We start from the raw sequence: 17822 nt of genomic DNA on the forward strand, positions 1-17822 counted from the left end.
TACGTTTGTTTCTTCATGCTCTTTTTCAGTTAGTATTCCTCTTAAATCCAAGTTGCAATTTTCCATATGCTGTGGTTGTCACCAGATGGGCCCATGGATATTAACTGCCACTGCCCATTATTGCTTAAGTTAATCAGAACGTTCACTTTTTAGTGAGATAAAGATACAGGCAAGCTTTACTTATGCTACCTCTAGCATCCCTTGTGAATGGTAATACAATACTGGTCACTTTGGACACATTTTGGCTAGTATGTCACCAATGTGACCAAAGCCCATGCCCAGTCTGGAGATACATGCACTCTGCCACGTGAGAATTAACAGTTGCATCAACTGAAGTGGCCTTTAATTGTGGAAAAACTGTGCCATAATATATTGGTTATTTTTAGGGAACTGCATGAGTCTTGGTAGCTTTTTTGATTTAATATTTTTTTCTGGAAGTGTCTGATAGCCATCTGGATGGCTTGATATGCCAGCATACTTTCGAAACATTGCACACGTTGTTTGTTTGTAGTTGTTTTAGAGTAGATTTATATGCTGTGCTATGATTTTTTTTTTCAAATCATCTGTATCGATTCACATAAGTTGTTATAAAAGGACCATTTGCCATGGCTGGCTCAGTATCTCTTGACCCTGGGTTGCTGAGGAAAATCAGCTTAAATCATCCTTTGTTACCAGGGAAGGTGTATGGTCACATAGCACCATAGCAGAAGAAAGGGAATAGTGCCAACAGTTGCTGAGTCACAGACTAGATTAGGTATGACTTAATTTTGAAAATGCCTACCATGCTTCAAATTTACAAAAAAAAAATCAGATAGCAGGGATTTGGTTTCCTTTATTGCTGGTAGAAAGCCAAACTCAGGGTTCTGTAAATTCCTGGGGATTTCTTTACTTAGTATTTACTTAATATGTATTAAATAAATAAATTGTATCTCTCTGTACGTAGTTTTTTTGAAAGTATTGTACATGAATTTTGCAGTGGGCTCTTACATTCTTTTTAATCACACAAGGCTATTAAGTTAAAACTGTTATTTGTTATAAATGTTGGCCATATTATACTCAGTGTGCACAGTTTAGCAAAAATATCTAACAGTACAATAAATTTTCTAAGTTTGGATGGAATAAGTTTGGAATGAACCAATTTAATTACTACTGCAACCCCTGCCCAGTTTCAACCAGGTCTAGACAATAATATATTTTTTGTCTTTTTTCCACGAAGAGAAGTTAAGTAAGTGAAGCCAGAGCCAAAAATAAGTAAGTAGAGAAACATACCCCCACTTTTTACTTCTCTTCTTTCTGACACTCTCTCCTTTCTCTCTGATTCTCTTTCTCTCTGTGTCCCACTGAGCAGGCTTCAGAGAAGAGATCCATAGGTTTGACCAGATGTCTGAAATCTTGTTGTGCAAAAGGATTATGGCTAATGGTTGAATGAAATCAGGCCATGGACCACTTGTGGCCTTTTCCTAGTTTAGACTGAAGTGAAGATGGCAAATGTGTGAGTTTGTCACTGAAGCATTAGGCAATAACAGGCTATACCGAATACAAGTTACCACTTACTTTATGCGCTTGTTTCATTAAGGAGCCAGATCAAGGAAAATGTGAAATGGCATTGTTTTTTGCTTTGCCTGAGTCTTGTTTTCCACTAGAGAATCTGATGGCTGTGCATAGTATTCTGCTTCTTGCTTTTGTAATGTGTTTTATCTTGCGTTAGATTTTTGTTTGATTTTTGGCTTACTGAATGTAGCTTATACTATTCTGCCCTTGGATCCTCTTTTTTCTGTATTTTCCTTTCATTTTTATTTGTATCTTTTTATTTTATATACTGTGGGTTTTGTCTATGTTCTTCAGAAAGAAAACCTCTTTAAATCACATTGTTGATGTTCCTGAAAGTTTTTTGCAGCAAGTGGCTTTTGGGAACATCTGTATTCACAATGTGTTTGAAGTGCAATGAACTAAATGGGCAGTTTTCCATTTCTCCACTTCAGAGTGTCCTTTGACACTACTCTGGAGAAGAAAAAAAACACAGGCCTTACCCTTTTCTCATCTTCATCTTTCCTTCTACAAAGCCTTTTTTATTTCTGGACATTTTCCCCCTATGGGTTCCAAACTCTTATTTGCAAGGTAAACACAAATCTAGAACACTAGCTGGTCAAAATTACCTGTGGGTGTTTCAGAAGAAAACACTGGAAGCAGAAAAGTTGAGAACCGGCATACCCTACCTCAAATACTCCTGCCCTTTAGGTTTGCTTGAAATGAAGAGAAGGTCTTCAATATAACACTGCACACAGTTTGACTATTCATCTTCGTTAGCTCTTCAGATGGCTTGAATTGCGCTCAGAGTATGTTATGAAAGTCAAGTCATTGTGTTATATGTGTAATGTACAAACCTTTGACTAAACTGAAGGTAAAATAACTTTTCTATTACACGAAACAAATACCAACACAAGAATATTTCCAGCAGATGCTTCAAAAGTGGTGATTTTGTTTCTGTGCTAATATGTGGCCAAATATGTAAAATAGTGTAGGTCTGCGTTCTTTAACTTGTTCCCTTTATATATGTTGATGAAACTCCTTTCATCAACATACATGGAGTATATAAAGATAGTACAGTTTTTCCCATAGTGGCTAGTCCTGAGTTCAGGAAACTGTTATGACAGGAAACTCCCTGACATTGAGTCCCAGCACTTTCTTAATAATAATAATAATAATAATAATAATAATATTTTATTAAACTTGTATGCTATCCAACTCTTAACAACTAATTCCCCACTGGGGGTTCTAACCTCCCCTTCCCAATCCAATGAAATCCAAGACACTCAAGACAACACATGAAGAGACAACACATCTTCCTGCATTTCAATGCCAAAAGGTTGATAACACCCTAGTTTACTACTTCTATTACACCAATAATCATACAGATCTCCAAGCAGATTTAAACATACTCAAGAATAACTTTAAACAATGAAATCAATGGGAAGGAATCCCTCCTATCTCCATTCTTGATACATTGCTTAGATAATGTAGACATTCCCCCCCCCCCCATATGAACAGCTTTAAGAATAGCTTAAGGTTTTTGCTTCTTTCCCACCCCTTCTTCCTTCAGTGGCATATAATTTTAGATTGAAGGCAGGAATTATCTGGTTTTCATTAGCCATTAACCACCCAAGGAGCTGAGTCTATATACCTTAAATAAATATAAAAAAAATAAGATAATGCAAACAACTTCAAATCACTCAGTCATTCATGTAACTCATTGGATGACCAGGCTCTGTTTCCTCACAAAGAGAATTAGGCAATCTTGTCCTCTCCAGTTTCTGGGAGCATAGTAAATTAAAGTCTGGGAGCTTTGATTGTCTATTTTTCCTACCTTTCTTAGAATCTGGATCAGTGGCCATAGGAAATCAGGGCTTCTGCTCTTACCTTTATGGCAAAAGGAGAAGTGTTCAGTAGGCTTTCTGTTAGAAAAATCATGTTGAAGAGTATCCTGAGCGATGTCGTTGGTAAATGTTTTGTATCTGTTTCTCTCTGCATGTCACCTCTTAACTACTTGAATCTGAGTTTGATTTATTGCTCATTATTATGTTTAATCCTTGGCTGTTGAATTGCATTATATCAAAAGATATTTGTTATATTTTCTTTTTATAACGGTGATGCCATTTACCCTGTAGCTTGCTGGAGAATGATTAGGCACCTTCAGTCTGGGACTTGGATATTTCTGGATTGTTCAGAGAGACTGAGTTACTAATTAGATTAGATATGTTCCTAAATTGATTTTAAAAGCTTCATTCACACTTCATTTATTACATGAAAGGAAAAAGATCTTCCTTCCCATGCTTTTATCACAGGGTAAAAGGTCAGAGTATAATACCTTGGCAATTAATAACCAAATGGCAATTACATGCAATAATCCCTTTTCATCTCACATTCCTTCTTCTTCATCTTCTTTGAAATGCCTGGCATATTATGCTATCTTCTTTCTTTATGTGTGGCTTGTTTTTAATGCCCTCATTTCCCTTTTTCAACCTTGGCCTATAATGATCAGCAAAACGTAGACACTATGATTTCCTTCTATCAAAACATTCTTCAGACAGAAGAGAAGAATTGCAAGTGAAATTGCAATTATCATTACATAGGGAGAAGCAGCTGCCTCAGGCAGCTTATCTTAAGTACTATGAAAGGGGCTGTAAATTGTTATTTAATTTATTATGATTATTATTGTATTTTTATCAGAGAAGGGAAGAAGTGTTCGTGAGGGTTATGTTTTTTGCTTCAAATGCCAAAATAGTTACTAATTTTGGATTTGAGAGAAGAGCGCTATATGCTGCTCTGTTTCAGGGAACTAAATGGTTTGGGCTGGCCTTTAACTGGTCAATGTGTGTGATTTTTCCTTCCTTGTGATGCATCTGAAATTATCACAACATACCTGAACAGCCAGGCATGATAAACCAATGTTTGAAGCCTTTCAGATTTTTTTCTCCCTGACTTTTAGTGGATTGAGTTTTTATTTGTGCTCGGGAAGTTTGTTGATAATTGTTTAAAAATTATTTTTATATGTACTAAATAAAAAGATTGATTTTATTTTTTTCCTTCTTTCCAATCTCTCTCTATTTTGCAGACCTTCTCTTGCAGATATTTTTAGTATAATGTTGTTTTGCCCACTTCCAATTACTCTCCCCAACTCCCACTTTCACCCACATTCTCTGCTAAGAGTGTGGTTTGATTTGTGTTGATCCTTCTTCCTTCTTGAGAGCTGAATTATACAACAATCAAATCTTTCCTCAGCTGTAATTCTGTATGCCGACTGGTGCCAATTAAGGAATCATCACTTAGTTGTTCTGATCCTATTCCCGTGCTGATGAATCAGGTTTTTTGGGGGTGGGAAATAACAGAAGGTTCTTTGAAAAGCAGCCACTACAATCTGAATGAAGTCACATGGAGGTATAGTTGCTTGAAGTTGCTTCAAATTAAGCATACTTTGAGATGGGCGGCCATAGAAATTGAATACATAAATAAATAAGTAAACAAGAGATCCAGGATTATTTTCCCAAATGTTTGGATTGCAAGGTGGTATGGGGAAAATAGAAGGATAAGGTGTGAGGAATGCCATGGTCAATGCTTAGGTAAGGGAAATGACTTGGATTGTCACTACTTGGATTGATGTAATATGAGTTCAGAGTTGTTATGTCTTAACGGGCTCTAATGAGTATGTGCATGCCCACATACATATGCTGTCTGCTTTGAATAGAATCTGCTCATCCAGTATGGGCTGGTCAAGAGGACAAGCTGCCAATACCCTTCCCCTGGGATGTTAGTAGAACAGGGACCTCAAGATAGGTTTCTCTTTTTTATATATATAATTTTTATTAAAAGAAGATTTTACAGCAGATTAAAAAACTACACAAACATAAAAAGAAAAGTAGAAAAAGAGATATGAAAGAATAAAAGAAAAGAAAAAGAAAAAGGTATCTAAAGAAGCGACTTTCGATCTTCTTTGCAGCAGTTACAAACATGATAGGTGCCATCTCCACCCTCCCAAATTATATGTTATGCTTCCCTTCCTCCCATAAACAACCCTTTTTAATCAGTAAATCCTGAAATCACCAATTCATTTTTGTCCATTTTCAGCAAAAAGTCCAGTCTTTTATAAAAGTAATTGTTGTTCCCTCCTTAATCAAACAAGTCCGTTCAGCCATTTCTGCAAGCTCTGCCATCTTCGTGGTCCATTCCTCCATATTTATAAAAATAATAAAGGCGGGATAAAAATTAAATAATGAAATAAAATAAAAATAAATTATGGCTATTTCTGTATTCTTCCATCTTTGTGCATATAGTAGTCTCGCTGCAGTTCTTAAGATAGGTTTCTCAGCTGCTTGCCCCCTCATTCTGGAGTAGCTTGCTTCCCCTGGAGTTATTATGGTTCCCTTCCTATTGAGATTCAGAAAGGCTGCTAAAATAATTCTTCGTCACAGAGTCTTTAGGGTATAAAGTGTTAAGTAATTTGGAGTGTAGCTGTCCATAGGAATCTAGTTTTTAATGTTGGTTTTACTGCTGGTTGATGCTGACTTACGTTTTCATGATGGTATGATAGTACCATGTTTTACATAGTGACTGCTTTGCAGGTTTATTGTATTTAATTGTTTTGATGAAGTTGTGAGCCCCCTCAAATCTGGAGTAGAGGCAGAATATGAATAATTATAAAGAATTAAATGTGAACTTTGTGGCAGTGGGAGGAACAGACTTAAATTTCCAGTTGTCTAAAACCTATCACATTTCTTGAATACTCAAAAGAGCAGGAGAATGGTTAGTTTCATTGTTTTTAAAAAATATATTAGATTTATTTCTAAATAAGAAAAGGGTTTTGCATTTGGATGCTAAAATCAAAATCATTAAGAAAAGTAAGACCCCATGACTGAAAAAAATAATTCATATTCCTGAAAGTGACTGTCCCAAATGTTTTCAGAGAAATAGAAACCTCCTTCCAATTCTGTTACGATTCTTGGAAGTTTTATAAGAGAAAATATAGGAAAACTTACATGCATTGTTGGCAGGACAACCTAGAAAACAGAAAAAAAGGCAAATGCAATATTTATATTCTGTATTATATTCAGCAAGTGATTTAATTTGCTAGTGAAATCCAAGATCTTAAAATAATTTTTAGCCTTTAGATATTTATTCATATATTTTAGATTACTTCCTTTACATTCAGCCACAACCAGAACAATTTAAGAAAACATGTAAAATAACGGTAATAGTATTTAAATTTAAATCATTTAAAATATTGAGAAAATACCTTATGCAATAGAAAAACCACCACTTAATCTATACTTGAAGAACCTTAGATGTGTCTGAGAGAGGGTAAATGGGTTATTCACTTATGCTCATGTTTGCTCATCTATTTGTTATATTTTTATTTTAACTCTTTTCTAGATGTTCAAGGCAGCATCAGGATTCACCAGTTTTCTATTTTACCCTAAAAACTGAAATAGGAAAGACTGAGAGGAAGTTATTTATTTATTTATTTATCATATGGCAGCACATCATACATACTACCAATATATTATATTTTAAAAAGTGGGAATATAAAAAGGTATATAGGAAATGTACATTGGTCATAGGGCAATTATAACTGAAAACATGCTATGAGATGAATTGGCTAGCTAAAATGTTAGAAATGCTATAGAGCCCTAAAGAGTACGTTCAGAGATGGACCAGCTGACTAAATCTGGAAATGCTATATTGCAGTTAGGCTATTATGACAATGTCCTTTAAGTCTCTATTGGTCTCTAACACTCTGTGCTTGGGCAAGATGTTTGATTTGCAGTTTTTTTTTCCTGGATGAAATGTTTATTCTTGATTCCTTTCTAGTTATGGCATTAGATTCTTTTTGACCATGTATGCTTTTTGTATCTCCAAATTAAAAAAGGTGGCCATTCAACCTCTGTTTAAAGACCTCCAGCAATGGAACAGACTGCCCCAGGAGGTACTGGAATCTGCCAAGATGTTTAAACAAGAGCTTAATGGCCATCTGTTGGGAATTACTGTAGTAGTAGATCACTATACTGGAGAGAGAGCTGGGCTAGATAATCTTGAAAGTCCCTTCCAACATTTTATTATTTGTTTTATTATTATTATTAATCAAATTTATCACCACCCATCTCCCAAAAGGGACTCTGGGCGGTTTACAATAAAACATAAATAAGAAAAATATAAAACTGTAAAACACTATAATATACAATAAAATAAATATGATAAAAACCCCGATGGCTGGAAGTTCTCTGTGATTTGCAAGCACAGTAGGGTCCTTCTAAGAAACTAAGCATCCCCAGGAATGACTACTTTCTCTCCCGCCCCAGGCATAATTACAGAACCAGGTCTTTAGTTGTTTCCTAAAGTCCAGGAGGGAGGGAGCCAATCTCACTTCCAGGGGAAGGATACTCCAAAGGGCAGGGGCTGTTGCAGAGAAGGCGTGCCTCCTGGACCCCGCCAGATGGAATTCTCTTCCAGACGGGGTCCATAGCATGCCCTCTCTGCCTGAACGGGAGGGACAGGTTGATATGATGGGGAGGAGACAGTCCCTTAGGTAACCTGGACCCATGCCATGTAGGGCTTTAAAGGTGATAACCAATACCTTGAATCGGACCCGGAACCATACTGGCAACCAATGCAGCTTGCGGAGCAAAGAGGTGACGTGCTGATCTTGGGAAACCCAAGATCGCCCGCGTGGCTGCATTTTGCACCAGCTGTAGCTTCCAGATACTCTTCAAGGGTAGCCCCATGTAGAGTGCATTGCAGTAGTCTATATGGGAGATAACCAGGGCATGAGTGACAGTTCAGAGGGCCTCTCACTCCAGGAATGGGCGTAACTGGCGCACAAGTTGAAGTTGCACAATGGCCCTCCTAGCCAAGCTGCCACCTGCTCTTCGAGCAGGAGCCGTGAGTCCAGGCTCTAGCTTGTGTTCGGCCGGGTTCAGTTTTTGTCTTCCTCCAGCGGTGCTCTAGGCATCTCTTAACCCTCTTCAAAATCCTCAGCTCCTCCGTAAACCACGGGGAATGCCAGGTTTGGGTGGGCAAGAGAGGCCGCACAGGCGCAATCCTGTCCAAGGCTCCGGCCGCCTCCCTATTCCAGGCAGCAGCCAGGGTCTCCGCTGGATCGTGCAGGAGAGACTTGGGTATAACCCCCAGCTCCCTCTGAAACCCAGCAGGGTCCATCAGTCGCCAGGGGCAGACCAATCGAATGGGTCCTGCCTCCCTGTGGAGGGGGGCGGCACGAGCGAATCTCAAGGCCACCAGGGCATGATCTGACCATGACAAAGGGGAAAGATGTAATTCTCCCTTCAGATCACCTTGCCACTGCTCCGACAAGAAAACTAGGTCTGGGGTGAGGCCACTGTCTCGAGTCAGGTCCTGAATAATCTGGAACAGGCCCATGGCTGCCATGGTAGCCATGAACTCCCGGGCTGCTTCCGAGGCCCACCCCAGGGACGGCAGATTGAAGTCCCCCAGGACCATAAGCCTGGGAACTTCACTGCCAAACCTGAGACGGCCTCCAGCAGCTCAGGCAGGGAGGTTGCTACGCAGCAGGGAGGCTGGTACAGCAGCATCACTTCCAACTGTTCTCAGGAACCCAGCTTGAAGAATAGGGTCTCACACCTGGCCACTTGTGGAACAGGACCCCTGATGGCCGCTAGGGATTCTCGGATGACAACAGCCACCCCTCCTCCCCTGCCCTGAGGTCGTGGCTGATGCCAGACTTGAAACCCAGCTGGGCATATCTCTGAAAGGGCAACACCTCCTTCCACGCCCAGCCAGGTTTCAGTAATACATTTACTGTACATTCTATGATTCTGTGATTGTAAGAAGTTTTTGATACCATCAAACATGGTATTATTTTAGATATAGTTAATAGGGATGTTACCTGGGGCACAGTATTATAAATCTGGCAATTTTGGCTAATTTCAGAAGGTTGTGTTGGGTTTTGTTCAAGTTCTTGGCAATTGATCTGTTACGTCTCTATGTAACATCATTAATCTGTTGGAGAAAACACGGGGGGTTTGGAGATTGGTACTGCATGTGTGCAGATAGCAACAGACTTTGTATAGACTGACAAGTCGAAATGGAATCCAGGCAAAGCAGAAATATTCTTGGACAAACTATCTGAGAATTGAGGTTTGAATACTTTGTTATGTTATGTACATAAATGTTACAAATGCAACCTTAATCTTGTATATTTGTATGCATTCCTGCAATGTGCTGTACATAAAACTGTTTCTGAATAGTATTTGGAAGCCATATCTGGTCCAGGATATAGAAATCCAGGTATTAAAACAATTGGACAACACAAGTGGCTACCCATGCTTTAGTTGTGGCTACGAATTTTGCTAAAAGAATTGTACTGCAGCATTGCTCTATGCAATGCTGTATTCACAGTTACATGTATGTGTTTGCACATCTGCCTACATAGAGTTATTAAATATGCAGATTCATGAAAATAAATATGGTAACATCAAGATCTATATAGTGGCATCTTTGAAAGAGTAAAAGTAAAAGTTAAAATTAGTTTAGCAGGGATTTGTGAAGGCTGTTGGCCTCAAAGCAACATACCAGGGGGTCAAAATGGCTCAACTAATGGTTTATTAGTGACAGTTCTAGTATGTTTCCTCATTGCAACTTAGGCACAAAAGTGTGCTGCAAGCTACTGTAGGTCTTCCTAGATATAGTCCAGCAGATGTGTTCATGTCTCAGCTATACTTCTTGGAAAAGATGTAGGTGGTTTGCCTTGTCACCTTCTTGTAAGGTCAAAGTGTTGTTATCTGCTGAGTAGATAAAACATTATAGTAGGCTATTGTGATCACATTTCCAGCTGTTTAACTACTTGGAGTTGATTAGTGCTTTTAGAACAGTTAGCCTTTTTTTTAAAAAAAGTCTAGATCGTAGACTCCCATGAAGAAAGAGATGTCTGGGGAGGCCAACTGTACTTGGGTTCCAGTGAATAACAAATAAATCTGGAGTTATGGAGAATGAGTTACTTCATATAAATTAGGGCATTCCTACGGGTTTTCAGTACACTTATTAATTGTGTGGAGTACTGCAAATAAAATAGTGAATTGCGTGATAAGATCAGAATATGTAAAGCTTACTGTTAGTGTGGAAGCATATAGCAAAGCCTGATGTGTTTTTCTGTACTAACCAGTGGTGACAAATCACTTTGATGACTAAAATGAATCATTTGGATGTGTTTCAAGGGGCTCATTTTAGGATCTTTTTATTGTGGCTTTTGGAAAGATGCAATAGTGCCTACTTATTTTTTCTTTTACTGAATAGTTGGGTTTGTTTAGGTCTACATGATTTATGCACCAGAAGTCTGACCTTATTGACACTAAACCACTCTCTGGTCATCATAGTCCTGGCTTCCATTAAAGGGAACAAGAATAAATTTCTTACAAGATCTTCAATATTCTTGCCTGGAAATTCTTACTTCATTTCTATTCAGAATATGCGTGGTTTTGCTTCTTTTCCTATTGATTTGCCTAACTATTGGATCTAAAGAATTAAAGTTGGATAATGTCTACATATATTACGGATGCAATTACAATGGTAGTGCCTTGATGCTTCATGAAATAAAGTATTAAAGCCAACAACATTAAACCTTTTTTTTTTTTAAAGAACAAGATATGGAAAATATCATAGGTCAAATATTATTGTGTGTGAAGCTAAATATAGATAATTGCATTATCAGGTTTTCTCAGTTAAAATATTCTTTCTGAAACAAATGCAGGGAATTTTCAGCCATTAGGTCATCTAGTAGTTTAGGGTGATGGTAAGATGTCCTAATGTTTTTTTTACCTTGAAGATAATATAGTTTCTTGGTATTCCCAAAGAGGTTTGCTCCTACTCTAAGGTATTCAATCTACATTAGATACCCTTTTTGACGTATCACCGGGAGATGCCTGAGGCATGGTATTTATTCCTGCTCATTATTTAGAGAATTATGGCTTGAACTGTATTTCTGACATCCAGTTCCTTTGGGAATGGGATGCAGGGCTCTCAAAGTACATAGGAAGGACACACAAATATATCCATGGATATAAACTTAGAGAAAAATGGTAATACATGCTGCAGAGGCTATGTAATTAGTCTTTCATGGTTGCAAATGCAGTATGTAAAACATCCTTAGGAAGACTATGGCTTTGCTTGTTAATATCATTAGACAAACATTAATTAAAACCCTACATATAATTCTATCATTCTATATGGATGACTCAGGGGTATATTGACTACTTAAAAGTTTGAAGGAGGGAACATCAGTGTTTGTCTTGGTTATTGCATATGATTTAAATTTGTTTTAAAATGTCATTAGCTAAAACTATCTTTTTTATCTCCAACAAAAATTATCAGAATTTGCGAGAGTCTTGCTGGCAAAAGGCAGGGTACTTCTTTGATCTTCCGGATTTCTTATCATGGAAGGCAACAGGTGCTACAGCAAGGTATGCAAAATATTATGGCATGTTTTATTTTTCCCCATCTCTTTTCTTGAGCCAGCTTTTTCATTCATTTATTTTGACTGATGCAATGTACATACACCTGCATATGGTTTAAGTTACTTGGAAACATCTTGAACCTATCTTCTGTTGCTGTTGTGCATTCCTGAACAAAATGGTTCCTGTGAGCATTTTTAATTCTTAATAAATCATTGTAACCATTGGTTGCTTAATTTTACACTCCCATTTCTGGAACCTGAGCCAAGTCAGTACCAGTTTCTGTTTCAGAGACAACTGCTAAGGCATTATGTTTCACAGGAGGTAAAACATTTCTTTCCAATTTAAGTAAAAAAAATCCAGATTTTACAACCCCCTTTGGATCCAAAGGGAGAATGGCTAACGGTTTGAGAAATCCAAATTAATGTTTTAATTCTTTTCTTTTGAGAGTTTACAAGCTGCTAATTTTTAAAATTTATTTATTTATTCATTCATTCATTCATTTTCTATAGCCGCCCATCTCAGCAAGTGACTCTAATACAAGTTCATGGTCTTGAAATAAGCTTCTTAGCAAGCTAATGTGATTCTTTTAGGAGCAAGATTCTAGCATATATAGTTTAAGATATACGTTCCTATACTGATTTGTAAAAGTTGATGTTTTGCTCAGTATATTTTGTATTACACAAATAAGGGAAACAAAATCTGGAATGAAGATAACTTCAATATATTTGCTTTTGCCATCATGGACAGTCATTCATAAAACTGGTCATTAATATTGCCAGCTGTTATTAAAATTGAGACATAAATTTAGTATTAATAAAACAGGGATGTAATCTAAAGGCTAACCTGAGCTGCAGATATTGAAAATTCTGACCTTAATCTTGATAGAGTAAAAGATCTAATAGTAGCAATAAGTTTAAGTTTCACGTCTCTCCTGAGACCATTTTTCCAGGACTGAAGTGAGCAAGGTCTTTGTGTGCGATCTAATTTTGAAATGTTCCCTGTTTGAAGAATTTGTGCCCACCCTGTTGGAACATCCAGGCCTGGACATTGTTATATGCTGTAATTCAACCCTGTTCTGCCCCAGCTGGATACTTGCTAGGAGTTTTGGGAAAAGAGCATATTTCTGCTCATCTATATTTTGATATTGTTTATGTAACCTTTAGATGTGTTGTGGGGAGGTAAAATAAAGCAGGTGTTGTAAAGGGAGATGCTGAGATGATTATCTTTTGCGTAAACTGACTTTTGGAAGAGCAAGACTTAGGCTCTTTTGTACAGCAAACTAAGGGCTAAGCATCTGCATCCCTTCCCCACTCCTTCTGTAGGAACAGTATCACTGTGTGGCCACTGCCTCCCTGCCTGCTTAATCATCTTAATCTGCTGGGAAATGAGCAATCGGATTAAATGGCAAGAATTTACACACAGTTTATGTTCCCCCACTTGTGATACTTCACTGTTGTTCTGTGGTAAGAGAGAAAGATTTTACACTAGTTAAAATTAGTGTAACTAGATGCAGATGCAAGCAGAAGCCTCATCAATAATGCTTTAAAATCGCTTCAGTGTGATGCAAGAATAGTTGAGGCTGGATTTCTGATGTGGTTTATTGCCTACGCAGTGGTAGTACAGGAGTTACCTTTACACTTCGGCCATCTGTTTATTCTATCTGGGGATTCCTTCCTTAATTAATACTGTGCAGTTTTTAAAAGGAAGAAGTATCATGAGCATCTATCATAAATAATCCTCACATATATCTTCTCATTTTTCGAATTATTTGGTGCACACAGTGGCTACTGTGTATGGGGTTGGAGTTAAAATTACTGTGGTAAGAATACACGTGTAGTAGTTAGTTGATATTTATCATGCTCATGGACCAACATGATGAAATGAATAAGTACATCCAATAAAGTATACATTTGTAGCATGTATTACTGGTTCTTGGAATTTGGTTCTGTTGCCAATAAACACAGTATATTTTGAGGGAACGCTTACAGTCAAAGGCAAGAATTTTCTCTTCCTTAAACAGGATTTTTTGAAATACTTGCAAAATTAAGCTAGTTTTATGAAATCATGTATTATTATTATTATTATTATTATTATTATTATTATTATTATTATTTATATGCCGCCTGATCCCCAGCAACTCTGGGCAGTTTACAATTGATAAAACATTTAAAAAACAAAGAACAATACAGAAAACACGGAAACAGCATGAGACAAAGGGACAACAATGGCAGAGGGGAACAGAAAGGAAAAAGGGGCCTCAATCATCCTCTCCAAACGCCTGGGGGAAGAGCCAGGTCTTTAAGGCGCTTCAGTATCCCAGTAGGGTGCGAGATGGTTTGAATTTCAGGGAGAACCTCAATTGATTTGACACTCTTAAGTACTCAAGTCTTATGCCCAGATCTGGGTCTCTCGTTCCTTCTTGTCCAGTGGATGCCTTGAATCAGTATTGATCTGCACCCTCCAGTAGAGACTCACTGTATGGTGTTTCTGTATTGTATGTGGATTCTTCCTCATTGTTTCCTTCTCCATCCATTTATCCCCCTGTTGCTGAGGTGGGGCTTCTCTTATCGTTACGGGATATGAAGGCTTTCACTAAGCAGATGGGGTGCAGTATAACTTAATCTCTTGGATTAGAGGTGAAATAACTAAATCAGTGAATGCAGGGTCAGTTTGGGTCAAGACACTACAGTGATGCTGATTCAAATATTCATGATATTTAATATTCAAATATTATTATTTGAATATTAATATTGAATATTAATAAAAATATTCAAAGCTTTGCTTTGGGTGGCCTGGCCAAACCTGTCTTCAAAATCATGATAATTTGCAAAGCACTGGCTCTTCTTTTAACATCCCCCCCTCCCCCAGTTGCCATCAATGAAGCTTTTCAGGTTCAGGTGAAATATGATTGGCTTTTAAATTGGGGGGGGGATGGTAGTGGTGGCCCAGGCAGTCACCGGGAGTCAACAATGACTTGAAGGCACACACACACACACACACACAATCAAAGTGGTGGAGAGATACTGTTGGAAACTCAATACGATGACTTGAAAGTTATTATTCCAAAGTTATATTCTTGGGACTCTGATTGTCCAAATATTAGACTTCCTGGGTAAATGTAATTGAAATGGCTTTCTAAGCTTAGCAATGGACAACATAAAGGGATTGACTCAGCTGCTGCAGTCTCTTAATTAGTTCTAATGATGGCACAGATAATAGGCATAGTGCAGCCACACTTCCAAGCTTTTGAGCTGGGATTGTCTTCCCTCCACAGAATACAGTACAGTACAATACAGAATCCAGGGCTAAGATGACATGAAACAACATCTGTTGCATATCAGGCTGTTGGAAATGATAGCTATCCTTAAGGCACTGTAAGTTTTCATTTGCCTGGTTGCAAGAAGTATGATGCAGATGAGGAAAGAAGAAAGGTCCCCGAGCCATTTTCTGACTTCTTTCGCTGACTTTTTCTTGGCAGACTATAGAACGGGGTGGTTTGCCATTGCCTCCCCAGTCATAATTACCTTTCCCCCAGCGAGCTGGGTACTCATTTTACCGACCTCGGAAGGATGGAAGGCTGAGTCAACCTGAGCCAGCTACCTGAGAATCCAGCTTCTACTGGGATTGAACTCAGGTCATGGGGAGAGTTTTGGTTGCAATACTGCCACCGCCTACTGCTCTGCGCCACACAAGGCTCTTATGATGCAGATACTTACTGGCAATTTCACAGTAGTGTGAACCCTGAATAAGCAGGATGGGTCCAATTTGTTTTTTTGGTTTATAACTTAGCATCAACAAATGGAACTGGTGCATTTCATAAAATGATTTTCTGGTAGTGGTTCAGCTCAACGGTCAGGGCAATGTCTTGGTGGACTTTTTAAGTTGTGCTAAACTGAAAAAGCTTGAGTGGGAGCTCTGCTCGTTTGTTCCCTGTTCTCTTTTGTACTGAGTGGACCCTATCGGTAGATATGTCTGTTATTCAAACTAGTTGGTTGTGAACAATTTTGTAGCAGGAAAGGTCTTGTCCCTGCGTCTTTGTCTTCCAATTCTTCCGGTCTCCATTTTTTTTCTCCATTTCCTATCAGTCTTCAAGTTGTGATCAATGCTGCCCATGACAATGTCAATAATAAGCATCTCCTGACAAAGTTTACAGCTCTCATCTATCCTGGAGACTTTTTCTTTTCCATTTGTCCAAAAGGCTGACTCTTCTCTCAGTTGGCAGTGGCACAGTTCTTCATCTGGAGCTGGTAATCTTCAGATTGGTAGCTTGGAGAGGATGTTTTAGGGCTCTTCTTTGAACACAGTGGCTCAAATTCTGTGTGTGGCATGCAAACCTGCTGTGCAAGCAGCTGCTCTGTAAAATGGTCGAGAGTTCTCTCTTTTTGCTTTCATTGAAACTTTTCCCTGTTATGTCTAGAATTTTTGTGTTTATAATCTAAGAACCTTGCCTTTTTTTTCTTCAGATGGCAGTATTCTGGGCACATTAGGTCCTATTGACTTCTTTTTTTCTTCCTGATCGCAGTTTGGGAAAAGTTTTTTTAACTTTTTCACTTCAAGTGCGTCATATTTGTGTTGAATTTGCTTCTAGTTTTCTCTCAGGTGATGGACTTTGAAACTTTAAGTATCTTCTCCCTTCACTCTTTTATTTAGAAGTTAACATTCTTTGCTGTTATACTGTCAGCATGATATTCCAGTGAAATTTGCACCCTGTGTTTTGATGAGTTGTATCTTTCATTTCATACAGATAAGATGATCTTGTGACCGGATATAACCTTTCTTCCCAAAGTTGTCACTGAATTTTTTCTTCCCCAGCAGCATGTGTTGCCTGCAGTTTTTCTAGATCCCACAATGCCACTGAAGCATTCTCTTCAGGCCTGTGATAAACAGAGTACTATTGTGTTCTCCCTTGACCAAACTGCTCAGTTTTATAAACATCCCCATTCTCTCCTGTTCTACGTCCCTTGGTTAGTGTAGAGATAGTAAAGCTTTTTACAGTACATGGAGTTGGTTTATTATCCCAAACTCAACAGCTTTTCACAAAGTGGTAGGGGTATATAACAAAAGAAATCTCATTGTGAGTTATACGGACATTTTAAGATTAAGGTTCTGAATATTACGTATAAAATTCCTGACTTGTTTTTTCTCTGCATAGGTTAAATGCAAACATTTTGTTTTACTGCCACTTGCCAAAGAATCATACCATTAATCAATAAATCATCACTGTGGTGCAGTGTCTTGTAGCATATTTAAAGCAGCAAGATCTTGAGAGACTTTCTAAAGTATTTACTGATTTGTTCTGGTTCTTTCTTTTTTTGAAATGTTTAATTGCTATATAATCAGCTGAAGCAGCACCTCAGCATTCTATCTGAACTGAACCATCTGAACTGGGTTTCTGTTAAGATCTCATTTCTGCAATCTGAAACATTTTATGAATTTGCTTTTTTTTTTTTTTAAAGTGCTTCAGTTCTTGATTGATAAACATATAGTATGTTCTTTCACCTTTAGAAAACCAAATGCACTAGTTCAGTACTGAAAAGCTGAGATGATGGGGATGGAGGCAGAAGTTGTAGTGGGTATGTGGCTGGCTGGCTGCCACAGAGATGAAGAACTCTGAGCCAGCCATGAAGTCATGCCGAATTTTAGGAGTTTCACTAATCCAAAGCATGGCGTCTTAATCTGGCAAAGTAAAGTCTTCTTGACAAGCTGGCCTATTAAAGAAAGACTGTTAAATGATATGGGGAGGGAATAGTGCTTGTAAATTTTAGGTTGAGAATGAGAAATATAGTGATATGAGAGTATTCTCTTTTCTTCCCTTTCTTTGACTAATTCCCCTAGCCTTGAGCACAG

General features: G+C 38.1%; 1 protein-coding gene across 4 annotated transcripts in view; it reads left to right on the forward strand.

Moving 5' to 3' along the window:
• FGGY (FGGY carbohydrate kinase domain containing) overlaps window positions 1–17822 on the forward strand; it is a 206512-nt gene that overhangs the window by 33400 nt on the left and 155290 nt on the right. For all 4 annotated transcript variants that reach the window (XR_010067580.1, XR_010067581.1, XM_063298028.1 and 1 more), the window contains exon 5: window positions 11893–11981. Coding sequence is in view for 2 of the 4 variants with exons in the window: in XM_063298028.1 (XP_063154098.1) it covers window positions 11893–11981 (89 nt within the window). In the remaining 2 variants the exon portion in view is untranslated. The remainder of the gene's footprint in view (window positions 1–11892; window positions 11982–17822) is intronic.

Source organism: Candoia aspera, chromosome 3, assembly GCF_035149785.1.
Source record: "Candoia aspera isolate rCanAsp1 chromosome 3, rCanAsp1.hap2, whole genome shotgun sequence".
NCBI classification, from domain to species: Eukaryota; Metazoa; Chordata; class Lepidosauria; order Squamata; family Boidae; genus Candoia; species Candoia aspera.